The sequence below is a fragment of the Gossypium hirsutum genome, chromosome D07, assembly GCF_007990345.1.
Source record: "Gossypium hirsutum isolate 1008001.06 chromosome D07, Gossypium_hirsutum_v2.1, whole genome shotgun sequence".
Lineage (NCBI taxonomy): Eukaryota > Viridiplantae > Streptophyta > Magnoliopsida > Malvales > Malvaceae > Gossypium > Gossypium hirsutum.
Genome location: NC_053443.1, coordinates 54,952,102 through 54,965,148, shown reverse-complemented (window position 1 = coordinate 54,965,148; position 13,047 = coordinate 54,952,102). Strand labels below are relative to the sequence as shown.

At 31.5% G+C, this 13,047-nt stretch overlaps 1 protein-coding gene across 1 annotated transcript; it reads left to right on the top strand.

The window, feature by feature from the left end:
* The first annotated feature begins 1,924 nt into the window (after positions 1-1,924).
* Positions 1,925-3,717, top strand: LOC107925714 (protein unc-80 homolog). The gene is made up of 3 exons (XM_016856434.2): positions 1,925-3,111; positions 3,192-3,364; positions 3,451-3,717. The coding sequence occupies exons 1-3, from the start codon at positions 2,248-2,250 to the stop codon at positions 3,575-3,577; spliced, it is 1,164 nt and encodes a 387-aa protein (XP_016711923.2). The 5' UTR covers positions 1,925-2,247; the 3' UTR covers positions 3,578-3,717.
* Positions 3,718-13,047: the final 9,330 nt, after the last annotated feature.

The following is a 13,047-nucleotide window of genomic DNA, read 5'->3' as shown; positions in this document are numbered from 1 at the left end:
GAATTTTCAATGCGGATGCAATTAGCTGTGCTATATGCCTACGTCGTTTCCTTTTTGTTTTTTAAGTTCTGTTTTGGGATAATATAATTTTTGGCCATTCGCCCTTGGCCCTTGAATTTTTTTTAATTTATTTTAACTTTTAAACTTTAAACTTGAAAATCATTATTCATTTAGCCGAGCGTGAAAAAAATAGAGATAATATAACTTTTGACCTATGAACTTGATAAATAGGTCCATATTGGTCCCTAAACTTGATAACTAAGTTTACTTTTGTACTTGTATTTTTTTATTTACTCTGGTATTTAAACTTGACAACTAGATTTATTTTGATCCTGAACTTGAAAAATCTAAAAGTTTAATGATATGACACTTTGAGTTTAAAAAATAAAATAAATGTTTAGATGATAATGTGATACAATCGGAAAGTGTCACATTCAATATTTTAATAACCGAACTGATAATTGAACAAGTTAAACCACCAGTTTTCGATTCAACTGGTTCGATCGTCAGACTAGCAATAATTAAATAGATAATTAAAAATTCATAAAAATCTAAAATAAGTTGAAAAAATATAAAATCGATTTAATTTTTTAATAGATTTTATGATTATTTATTTATTTAATTATTATTGGTTCGACGGTTAAATTGATTGAACTGATTGAATCAAGAACTGGTGGTCTAACTTGTTAAATCATCACTTTGGTTATTAAAACACTGAATATGACACTTTGAGATTGTAAACATTAAATATAAAACCGATATTACCTTTTTTTTTATATTTTTATGAATTTTTAATTATTGTTGATCTAATGGTCGAATTGGTTGAATCGAGAACTAATGGTCTAACTTGTTCAACCATTAGTTTGATTATTAAAACATTGAATATGACACTATGAGATTGTACCACATCATCATTTAATTTTTTTTCGAAGTGATAATGTGGCACAATTTCATATGTGTCAGATCACCAAACATTTAGAATTTTTTAGTTCAGGGATCAAGATGGATTTAGTTGTCAAGTTAAAGTGCCAAAATGAAAAAAAAAATAGTACAAATACCAAAGTGAAGCTAGTTGTCAAGTTCAGGGGCTAAAAGTTACATTATCCCCATTTTTTTTCACGGTAATTAATCGAATGGGCTTAAGGTCAAAAATGGATAAAAAGAAAAATTCAAAGTTTAACATGGACTTACTTGCCAAGTTCAGGGGCTAAAAGTAATATTACCCCTTTATTTTAACAGCTTCAATGACTTCAAAAACCAAAAAAAGAACAACTTGATGTTTTTCAGTTTTTCTCCTTTATAAAGATCAAATCGAAAGCTAACCTCCACCACACAAATGATTATGAACTTTATTGGGAAAATTAATTTTAACCTTCCTATAAAAAAATCTAATTATACTTTCAATCCCTATATTCTTTACATATTTCAAATTTAATTTCCTTACTTTTAATTTCAATAATTTAATAATTGAAGTTAATTTGATAATACCATAAAAGGGAGTTCTATTCAATTAGATTATGTAATTTTTTTATTCTTCATGTTTGGGATTCGTGATTACCTTTCTCAATAATAATATCATATGATGAATTCAAAGCTACAAGAAAGCCGTGTAAATAAAACAGGCAATATCGACTTTTACTCTATTCTTTGGAATAGTGAGTAAGAACCTTAAAATTTCAAATTCATAATTGAGAATCTAATAACGTAGACACAATATTTTTATTTGCTTATTTGATTTATCACGTGTGTAATATTAACTATTTTAATTTTAAAATTTCCAAATAATCCAATTTAAAAATTCTTTTGACGATGTTACCAATTGGGGCTTTAATTATTAAATCAAAAGAGTAGAAGAACTAAAATTCCTAAAATTAAAAGTAGAATGATCAAATTTCAAATGTTTGAAGCACGGAGGGAGTGAAAGCAGAATTAGACCCCTATCAAATTCTAATTAACCAAACAGGAAGCTGCATGTTCATTTCCTATTTTTGCTTCCTCTTTCTTATGCGAGGAACCAATAATTTGTTAATATTTTTGCATTTCTTTTCCTGAAATTATTTAGAGGCTGCTGTCTTTCTTCAAACTCAAAAAGAGCATGTCTAATTCATTCATTTTGGCTTGTTTTTTAGACAAGATATTTTAGTTTTTCACCCACTCTATTTAATTTGTTCACAGAATTTAACATCCCAAAGCAGCAAACAACCACCACAGAAGCACCATCACCAAAGAAAAAAAAAAACAGAAAGAATGCTTTTGAGAAGTTCTTCAACACCAGTTCTTGGATCTCTGGTATCCTCTATAGCTGCTGATAGTCCCAGCAACAACAATCATTACTATGAAACCAGCAGCCCCTTTAGGCATTACCCGTCGAGCTCTTTTCATGGTCACACCCACCATAACAGGCTCTCGTTTCATCCTTCTCCAGGCTCCGTCCACCTCTCTACTGTAGTTTATTGTGGCTCATCCCCGGTATCTCCTTCTGTTGTTGATCAGTTTTCTGATTTTGAGCTTAAAGGGTTTCGTCGGGCTCAATCTGAAGGGAACTTGGAAGGGCTCGCCCATGCTGCTTGCGATGGCAATGATGAATTCTACGAGCGGAACCAACCTAAGAAGTTTTCTGCGAGGCACAACAACAAGTGCTTGATGTTGCAAACCATCCCTTCCTTTTCGTTTTATAAATCGGGCGCAAGGTGTGAGGAAGAAGATGAAGAAGAAGAAGAAGAGAGTGATTTCGAGGAAGAGGAAGAGGTGTTGAACGAAAATGAAGAAAGGGTAATGGCTGCCAGTGGTAGCCATGGATTCAACGCTATCAGCATGGAGAATGTATTGTTGAAAGAGCAGGTTAAAGAATATGTTGGTGTGGGTCAAGAAATGTTTCTTCCGAGAGGGCTTGGGATTGGGACAACCACGGATGGCGGTATCAGTGGCGGCAGTGGTGGCGGTTGGGGTGGTGGCGGTGGCGGTGGCGGTGGCGGTGGTGAGTTTAACTCGGGAGGCAAAAACGGAGATGGTGGCGATAACCATGAAGTTGAGGAGTATTACAAGAGGATGGTGGAGGAAAATCCTGGGAACCCTTTGTTTTTGGGGAACTATGCTCAGTTTTTGTATCAGGTGAGAGTTTTCATTACTAGTTTACAGTCAATTGACCTTTTCATCTTCTTTCTTTTATAATCACTGAGCATTTTCAACAGTCAAAGAGAGACCTTCAAGGAGCAGAAGAATATTACAGTCGAGCCATTTTAGTAGATCCCAAAGACGGCGAAACACTGTCACAATATGCAAAGTTAGTGTGGGAGCTACATCGTGATGAAGAAAGAGCTTCAAGCTACTTCGAACGAGCAGTTCAAGTCTCTCCTCAAGATAGGTAATCATAATGCGCTTTTCCTTCATTCTTGTTTCTTAATTTGTATGCTTGAAAGCTTTCATTTATGGGACTCTTTTTTTTTACAGCCATGTGCATGCAGCTTATGCTAGTTTCCTATGGGAAACGGAGGAAGATGGAGATGAATGTGCAGCGCCTAGCGAAATTGATACAATTCCCACACAATTTCATCAAGGAACCTTGGCAAGTGCTTAAGCAACTCGCTTCAATGCACAATAAGGGAACATTTCCAGTAAAATTGTACATCTACAAGAAATATTTTAGTGTCTTTTTTTAGTTATATTTATGTTCAACCTCTCTATATGAATATAATGATGAAAGTACAAATCTTCAAATATTGTCTACTTTTTAAATCATGGATATTTAGATCGTCTTTTCTCATACCACGCAGCCTGTAATGCAAGTGCATTATCTTAGTGATAGAGTGAGTGGAGGATACTCATAGTAACATGCTCCAAATAAATCAACAACTTTCTAATCTAACAAGTTTGAGAAAGAATACTATAACTAGTTGAGAGGAGCTGTGCATCTAAGCCCGTGATGAATGCACACGGAAGATCCCATGAAACCTTGGTGGCACAGTGAAACTAGAGTTAGTAGAGCTCAACTTGAAGCCTTGCTCGTTTGTGACTTTTTTTTCTTTCAAGTTTGGATCAAAGTTTTAGCTCTGTGATGGAACTATTGCAGAGATAACAATAGGAGCTCAGTAAGAAGCTCTCTGCGTATGATAGCAAGAATATCACATTTGAGATTTTTCTTGCGTCTTGATTGATTTTTTCTTTTTCTTTTTTCTTGAATTGTGCTGATTCTAGGATATTTTCTTCTGATATTTGTTGTTTCGACCTTGATTTCTTTTTGTTTTCTTGATTGAACTATTGATTGTGATTCTATGAGGACTATTGTTTGTGGGATTGTTTGATTGAGGATGTGTTTGGAAAATGAAGATGAGAACATTGAGGGAAGAATGCTTAATTAAAGGAAGCTTTTTACCCCTTCTACAAGTTAGACATTGGATTATTTTCCTACTTATATTAACAATGGTGTGGTTACATTGGAAGCCACCAAAAGAAGTGTCTAACGTTGGTGCTCAGGTATGAGAAAATTCTCCTGTGGTTCAATTTCCTGACAAGTACCCTAATTTTGGAGCTTTGCAAAAATTGGTATCCATGTTATAGGTGGGAAATTGGATTTGTCAAAATTAACCCGGCGGGGGGAAATTGGATTTGTCAATATTGCTCAATTTTCATCTTTGGAGGCTAGGGATTAGGTTCTAGAGAATAGTCCTTGGCATATCCAAAGTAAGCCAGTTGTGGTTAAGAAATGGGAGCTAGGACTAAAAAGTTTGGAATTCAGTATGGGTAAGCTTCCTTTTGGGTGCATTTATGTCATATTCCATTGCAGCTTTATACTAGAATTAATCAACTGTTCTACTTGATTGAGTTCTGATTCAATCGAATTAATAGAAGATTTCTTTCTTGCAAAATGTTTTTCTTAAAGGTGAGTTTTTGTTTGTGCTTTATATTTGGATTTTTAGCGGTATAAATGAAATGCAACTTAACAATTTGCAGCATGGATCTCAAGATTATGATCGGTAAACACGTGATATTTTTCACCGCAAAGATAGTGTCAACAAATCTTCATAGCAAAAAATAATAGCGGCTAACTTAAGATCGATAATTTATTTCATGCGATTTCAAGCATAAGCAATAACCTTGCCTTCTTGTATTACTACGTAACCTAATCCATTAAGTGAAGCATTACTGTAAACAATAAATTCCTTATCAGATTCAGACTGAATTGGTACAGGAGCTTCTGGGCTATTTTACCAAATTAACCGAAAACAATAAAATATTTACAATAATAATCTAGGTTAAAAACAATCATCGAATGACCTGAAATGAACAATGTTTAGGGGTTTTGGACACCCCATAGTCGGCACCCATATAAAAATTCCCCAAATCATTAGTTAATGATTGGAACAAACATAAAAAAAAAATTTGGTGTCGGTAGTGCAATGGCCGGCATCTATGTGTATTTTTTTTCATACGTGTTTTCTAAATTACATGTTATACGAGTATAACAAAATAAATTTTTTTAGGTGTTGTGTACCAGGTGGCCGACATCCATTTTCAAAATTTTTGAATTTTTTTGGGGTGCCGCGACTGCGGTAGTCGACCAGTAAAAAAAATAACTTGCTCTTTTTCCTTTTGTGATGGTCTTCTCAACAATCTACTTTCATCTTTAACATGGTCTTGAGAAAAATAAGTTTTAAATGAGTTAAAAGAACGTTAAGCAAAAGAAGCAAATAAGAAAAAAATGATTTTCTCTCTATTGGCACCAAAAATTTTTTTTTGATTGTTTTTCGAAAAAGGATGATTTAAATGGGGGGCTAGGAGAAAGCAAAAAAAGAAGAAGACTTATGATGGTTTACGTGTTTTAGAAAATGAAAACCAAAGACACTTGAAAGAAATAAAAAAGACTTGGGAAGGAGGGAGGAAGAGAAAAAGAAGAGAAATTGATAGTATTTCTTTAAAAAACAAAAAATTAATGGTTGATGGCTTTTGCCGACAACAGTAAATAAGTATCTGTTTTGTTCGAAAATTAAAATCTCTTTAATAAAATCTCTTTAAATTAATGCTCATTGATTTGATTTGACTAATAAATATATATCTGCATGCATGTAGGATAAATGTAAAAAAATGAATATATTAATTTAAAATAAAGAGAGATGGAGAGAATAAAGAACAAAGAACAAAGAAAATATGAAAGAAATAGAAAATGTACTTTATTAACCAAAAGAGATGATTACAATGCTTCATCAGCGTCTATTTATAGACATAAAAAGCATAAAAGAAGTAGAGATCTAATTCTAATAACTACTAGAATTTAAAGTACACCAAAGCTTTATCTTGATCATAATGGATATTCACTTAATAAGATATTCATAACACTTCTCATTGAATGTTCATTGGTAGATAATGTGCCTCGTTAAAACCTTATTAGGAAAAATCTTATGGGATAAAAACCTAATGAAGGAAAAAAAGTACACGATCTATAATACGCATAATATGTTACCTCATTAAAAACCTTACTAGGAAAACCCAATGGAACAAAACCTCGGTTAAGGGAAAAAGAGTGCTACGCGTATTTACTCCCCCTCATGAAAGCATCACGTATTTTCTCATATTCTATGTATTCAATCTTGAATACTAGTTTTTTAAATGACTATTTGAATGTATTTGATAAGCATTTATATTACCATTCTTTTAAAAGTCATGAGTGAGGGAAATTTGGGGGAAATATATTTTGATCTCTTTAGGAGATTCAACAATAATCATAACAAACTTTAATCATGATTCTTTTATAAAAACACAAATAGGTATTTTGGATAATTTTATGATCATCCTTCAACTACTATTCACTAAGTCAAATTTACCACAATGTTCAAATTATTTCAATTCATATAAATGAACAATTTCTCGAGAATTTCAAAATGCTTCTGGCATCTTAAACCCTTTAAGGATTTTAATATAAACTTTACTTTATAGTGATTCATAAAAGGTTGTAACAATAATCATTAGACGCAAGTTAAATCTTTTATGAATTGTCAATTTAATAATATATCTAAAGGTTATTGCATACACCACAAAAGAATATTATATCTTTTTATAATCAATGCCAGGACTTAGCGAAAAATTTCATATTTTTATTCCACTTTTGCAAAACTACTTCAATTGCACCCTCACTGGCTTTATACCTTTAGATATTTGGACTACTGATCCAAAAACTCCACGAATTTAATTGTACTTAAGTTGCATCTTTCTATTTTGATCAATTTATTCCATATCTATATTTCTCAATAGATTTATTCAAGATTCTCCTTTTATTTCATTATTTCAATCATAATATTGCATGCAAAATCATTGTTGACCACTTTTATTATTCGGTTCCACATTTTCTCGAATTGACATGACTTATCGAGATATCTTGTTTTTATCATTTTAAAATTCAGTTTTAGGTTCCTGAATCTCTTCTAGAGTTTTACTTATTAGTTATGTCTTGGGTCTCTTCTAGAGCACCCACCTCCACTATATGACCATCTAGAAGAATTTTCATCTTTGGAACCGATCAATATATTATTTATTCTAACTGATTGTTCTACTAGACTTTGATTTAAATTAAAATATTAGATGGTATATAACACTTGGTTATTCTCATTAAGTTTGTAAATACATCTAACAGTTAACTTGTAATGAGTTATCATTATTGAACTTTTGGTTCAAATTACTCTCCCCTTAACTCATTACAAGTTATTATTTCTCTCCCCCTAATGTCGAGAAAACTATCAAATCAAAATTGTAATTACAAATCATGTCATAATTGAATCTCGAATACATTCAAAACATCTAATAATATAAAGGAACTTGTAATTAATATATATTCCCAACTTTCTTTGAGGATTCACTCATCTTTTTGCATTGTGGTGGAGCAATTAGAACATATACGCACATACAAAAATTCAAAAATGAGAAATATTTAGCTCTTGATCAAAAACCAATTGTAATGGGGAGTTTTTATAACTTATTAGCTTGATGTGTACAACACGTAAATCAACATAATCTCATGTTGAAATAGGAAGTTTAGTTCTCACAAGTAATGGTTTAGACATTAATCAGAGGTGTTTAATCAATAATTTCTCTATACCATTATGCACAAACTTTTACAAAAGTTTTTCAAACTCAATCAATAAAAGATTGAGATATAAACTCATCAATATTAGCAAGATGAATTTTCTTAATTGCATGATCTGAAATTAATTATTTAAACAAGCAATCTTGCAAAAGACATGTTGCAAATTGATAACACATATGTGATTATTTTGTAGATGCATTTACCAAAATCATATAGTATCAAAACCATCCACTTGGTGGATGAATGGACCCATATTCGTTTCAGAAATGCAAGACATTAAATCTCAACTTTAGCTATTGAGTTTCTAATAATCAATTTTCATTGAGAACAAGCAACATATGAGAATTCTTTTAAATTAAAGAATCTCTTGGTTCTTTAATGAATGTCCATATGAATTCTTAATTAATTTTCGCATCATATATGATCCTAGATGGTCTTACTAGTCACGCCAAGTAGTAAATGCATTTGTATCAGTAAACTTCTGGTTTACTTTAACATATGTTTCAATTGTACTAAATTGTAACAAAATAATAATTTTACTATCATTCATTTAACTTTGTATCCACATATAAGTGCAATTGTGACATTTACTACTGGAAATGTCTAAATCAATGTGAATATTATAATGTCACTAAGTCAACAACAACAAAAAAAAATTTCCAAACAATTATATGCAATATTCGCTTAAGGGAATATGTCAAAATCTTCAAACATAAGGCATTTGGTCTAGTGGTATGATTCTTGCTTAAAGTGCGAGAGGTCTTGAGTTCGATTCAGAATATAAATAACCCAATACTCTTTTGATTTATATGAAACAAAATATTTGGGCATACACCACATACGTGACCAATAATCTTTCATATCATATTGATAACATAAGTTATCTTTACCCTTTGAAAAGCTATCTTGAGAACTCTCACTGATATTTTATTTATTACTATGTTCCCACTTTTAGTGGTCCATAAGTATATATCTTTTATTTTATTTAGGTTTACATTCATTCCAGGGAATGCAACAAATCTAGTAGGACGGACTTATAAACATCCCAATAGATTCTTTATTACATAATCACAATCGCAAACAAGCGCAAGATTTCAAATCATAATTTATCTATTCATGTTGTCATGATTTGTCTCCAATTATAATAAACATGATATAATAAATAAAACATAGTAAAATATACTTGAAGATTTTTAACATCATTGTCATCACTTTGACTATTATCACGAGCACTATTACGAGTAGTAAAACAATTTTGTTTTCGTAATAACATTTATAATCTAATAGTAAAAATCATTTAATAAATAACCAAAATTTTCATGTACGATGCTTGAAAATTATCCGGTACACATAGAACCAAATTTCAATACCACATATATGTTATAAAATCTTTTCTTGCTAATAAAATATCTATAAGTTCAATTTAAAAGATATTGTACAATCATTCAACAATAGCAAGTTAATAAGACTCAATAGATCCTATCAAATTTCCCTTTAATCAACAATGATAGGTTTATAACACTTTCCACCATAATTTTAATAAAATTTCAAGAATAAATAACAAGAAAAAAAATTTAAACATAAAAATATTACGCATAATATAACTTAATTAAAAAAATAAAAAAAGAAAAATAATATCATATTAATAGCAAACATGTCTAATCAATAATTATGTCTTTTATATAAAAAACTTTTAACCTAAAAAGGCAAAAATTAAATACCATCAGAATGTGAAATTTATGTCAAATAAAAATTAATAGTAGTCATACCTTAATTAAAACATAAAATATGGTCGAAATATAAAAATTTCTTACCAAAGCTATACTTTACTCATGCTTGTACAATAAATCAAATATCGAGAATAAGAACCACAATCCATTTTGAGATTGAATCTTTCAACATCCCGAAGATAAAGTTGTAATGGTGAAAGTTGAAGGTGAAAAAGAATTTGATCTATGGGACTACTTTGAAAGATTTTGAAAAAAATAAAAAATCATTGTGCTGATAACGTTTATAAAATAAAGAGAGATGGAGAGAATAGAGAATAAAGAAAATATGAAAGAAATAGAGGATGTACTTTATTGATCAAAAGGGATGATTACAATGTTTTATTAGAGTCTCTATTTATAGGCACAAGAAGTATAAAAGAAGTAGGGATCTAATTCTAATAACTATTAGAATTTAAAGTACATTAAAACTTTATCTTGATCATGATGGACATCCACTTAATAAGATATTCATAACAACTATTACTATTATTATTGAATAGGTTTGTGATGATGTTATGTAAATATTATTATGTTTTGTAGTGAACCATACAAATATATTTAAATGAACTTATTTTCAAAGCTTTGAAATTATACATGTTACGACTACTCAACTGAGGAGTCGGGAGGTAAATATATGGATAGGATCGGATCATTCATATGAAATGTAAATCTTTGTTTCTTAAACTTAAGTTGAAAATAGTTTTTGAAAAATAAATTTTAGAAAATGAATTTATTTTTAGGAAAAGTTTGTAACACCCCATATTTGACCCGATCGTCAGGTTCAAGCTACAGGTTGTCGCATTCGTTGCCAGAGTAATTACGATCTAATTAAAATCAAATTATATCATTAAATGATTAATTTTAATCAATAAATACATACATATAATACCATATATAACTATTTTCAAGTCTTAAACGAGCTTACGAAAGCTCTAATACTAACTCGAGGTCAAATAGGACAAAATTGTAAGAATTTCAAAATGTCGGGCTGACATCGCGACATTAGGAGGTTCTTCATCACGACGTAACATACTGAATAGGTATCATTGCAACGACCTAAGCCCGGCGTCACGTTGTGGCATGGCAACATGATCTCGTTACGATGTGACACATTATTTTTGCAAAATGTTAAATAAACATCAACTTGCAATTTAGAAAACAAACATTATTCACATTCAACTTATAATTTCAAGCAAAAATTTTCAAGTATCCATTCATGAACTACAACACTTTATTCAACAACATTCCAATGTCATATCACTTATAAGTTAACTATCTAGTATAATTCATTCAAAATCCTAAGCATATATACCTATTCACCAAAGCCATTGACATTTGTATTATTTAATACCATTCAAACCATATATGGAATTCATATCCACATTTCATTTAATTGGCTAATTTCATACATCAAATTTCTAATTCATAAGCATATATAAACATAGTATTATACTAAAATTGACTCAACCTAGGTACATGTCATACTTAGAACGAAATGAAATTATACAAACTTTGCTGAGTCAGGGATCGTCTTCTAAATGTTGGATCTACTACTCGTACTTTCGAGGATCGACTACACCTGCGCAAAGAGAAAACAAATCGTACACTAAGTGGAAACATTCAATGGTATTTCTATGATTCAAGTCAATTTAAAACAAATTAAACAAATGCATACATTCATTTCAAATTCAATTCATGACCTAATCTATTGCCATTTCATGCCAAAACACTTTCATCTTTATATAAACATATATTGGTTCTATGGAGAGACATCATGAAAATGATCTACTAGCTCTACGGAGCGACACCATGGAAATGGTTTACTAACTCCTCAGATTCGAAAGTCAATGGCTAGCCATGGTATGATTCAATTGAGGATAGATTTTTCCATTTTGGCAAAATGAAGTTCGCCAGGACAATAAATATGGAAGCCCGATAGGGCATACTCGCGGAGACCGCAATGCGAATCGTATGATGAAAAGCTCTTCATAATAGTTATGATGCATCAAGGAACGTCAACAAATGTGCGGACAAGAGGCCCCGCCAAGATGCAAAGGCGAGAGGAACGTGTGAAGGCATCTTGTACGCGAATAAAAGTGGAGAAATGGGGTTTTCTCTCAAAGTATTTACAAATATGTATTTTCTATTGAGAGTATGCCAGAGGTAACGGAAAAGCCAACTTTGTTTATGAAAAAACGAATTTTTTCTCCAAATGTTAGTTCTAAGTATTTATTGGCAAAGAGGTTGCCAGAAAAGGGAAATCCGCTAAGGATTATCTTCAGTGGAACGTTTGCCAAGGACTATCTTAAGTGGAATATCCATCAGGGACTATCTGTTCTATAAAGCCCGCCTAAGACTAACAAATAAAAAGGATGTCTGTTAGAACTATCTAGTGTTGGGAAATCTACTAAGGGCTATCTTAAAAATGGGAAGTTTGCCTTATCCAATCTAATGAGGAGATAGTCCGTTAGGGACTATCTGTTGCTGGGAATATCTATTCGGATGGTCTAAATTAGGAAAGCCCGGTAAGATTATCTTACAAATACAATTCCGTAAGGGAATAATGGTGCTTAACTACCAACCAAATCTTATATTCAAAGGCCACCTACGAGGATGTCAGTAAATGGGTATTATTGTAAAAAAAAAGGTATAGGCACAAGCTAAGTTATAAGGAAGGGGAAGTCTATATAACGTAATAGATTGATGCCGAATTCGAAGTGAAACCAGGTTGAGGTTCTGCCTTTTTAACAGAACGCCTACAAGTCTGCCAAAGTAGTAAAAAATCTAGGTATCTGCTTTTGCGGCTATCTTTTGAAGAGTTAAAGCAGCAATGTAGAATAAAAGTATGAGATGAAGCTTGACCAATAAAGTCAATCAAGGGTTGTCCGAAAGAGTATGATTGCTTCTGAATCTACCACCACTATATCCTTCCACGATTCATTCAAGAAGATCGTATAAACATCAACTATTCCAGTTAAATTGCAGAAGCTTATAGGAAATTTAGGGAGTTCACTTACGCGCATCAAATATTTATACTTGTGATAACATGAGTTATTCATTAATAATTAATGTGAGAAATATCACTAAGTTCATTTGAACTTATGAGGGGTTTCCTTTGATTGTAGGATCAAAGGCTGATAGGGATATTATGAGATGGGACATGCCAGGCCTTGTGGAATCCATATAGGTTTCTTCGATGTCGTA

What these genes read in the sequence shown, in the direction of transcription:
- LOC107925714 (XM_016856434.2), top strand. Translation starts at nt 2,248, where the DNA reads ATGCTTTTGAGAAGTTCTTCAACACCAGTTCTTGGATCTCTGGTATCC. An exon ending in ATGCTCAGTTTTTGTATCAG is followed by an intron (nt 3,112 to 3,191) that starts GTGAGAGTTTTC and finishes CATTTTCAACAG; the next exon opens with TCAAAGAGAGACCTTCAAGG. An exon ending in CAAGTCTCTCCTCAAGATAG is followed by an intron (nt 3,365 to 3,450) that starts GTAATCATAATG and finishes TTTTTTTTACAG; the next exon opens with CCATGTGCATGCAGCTTATG.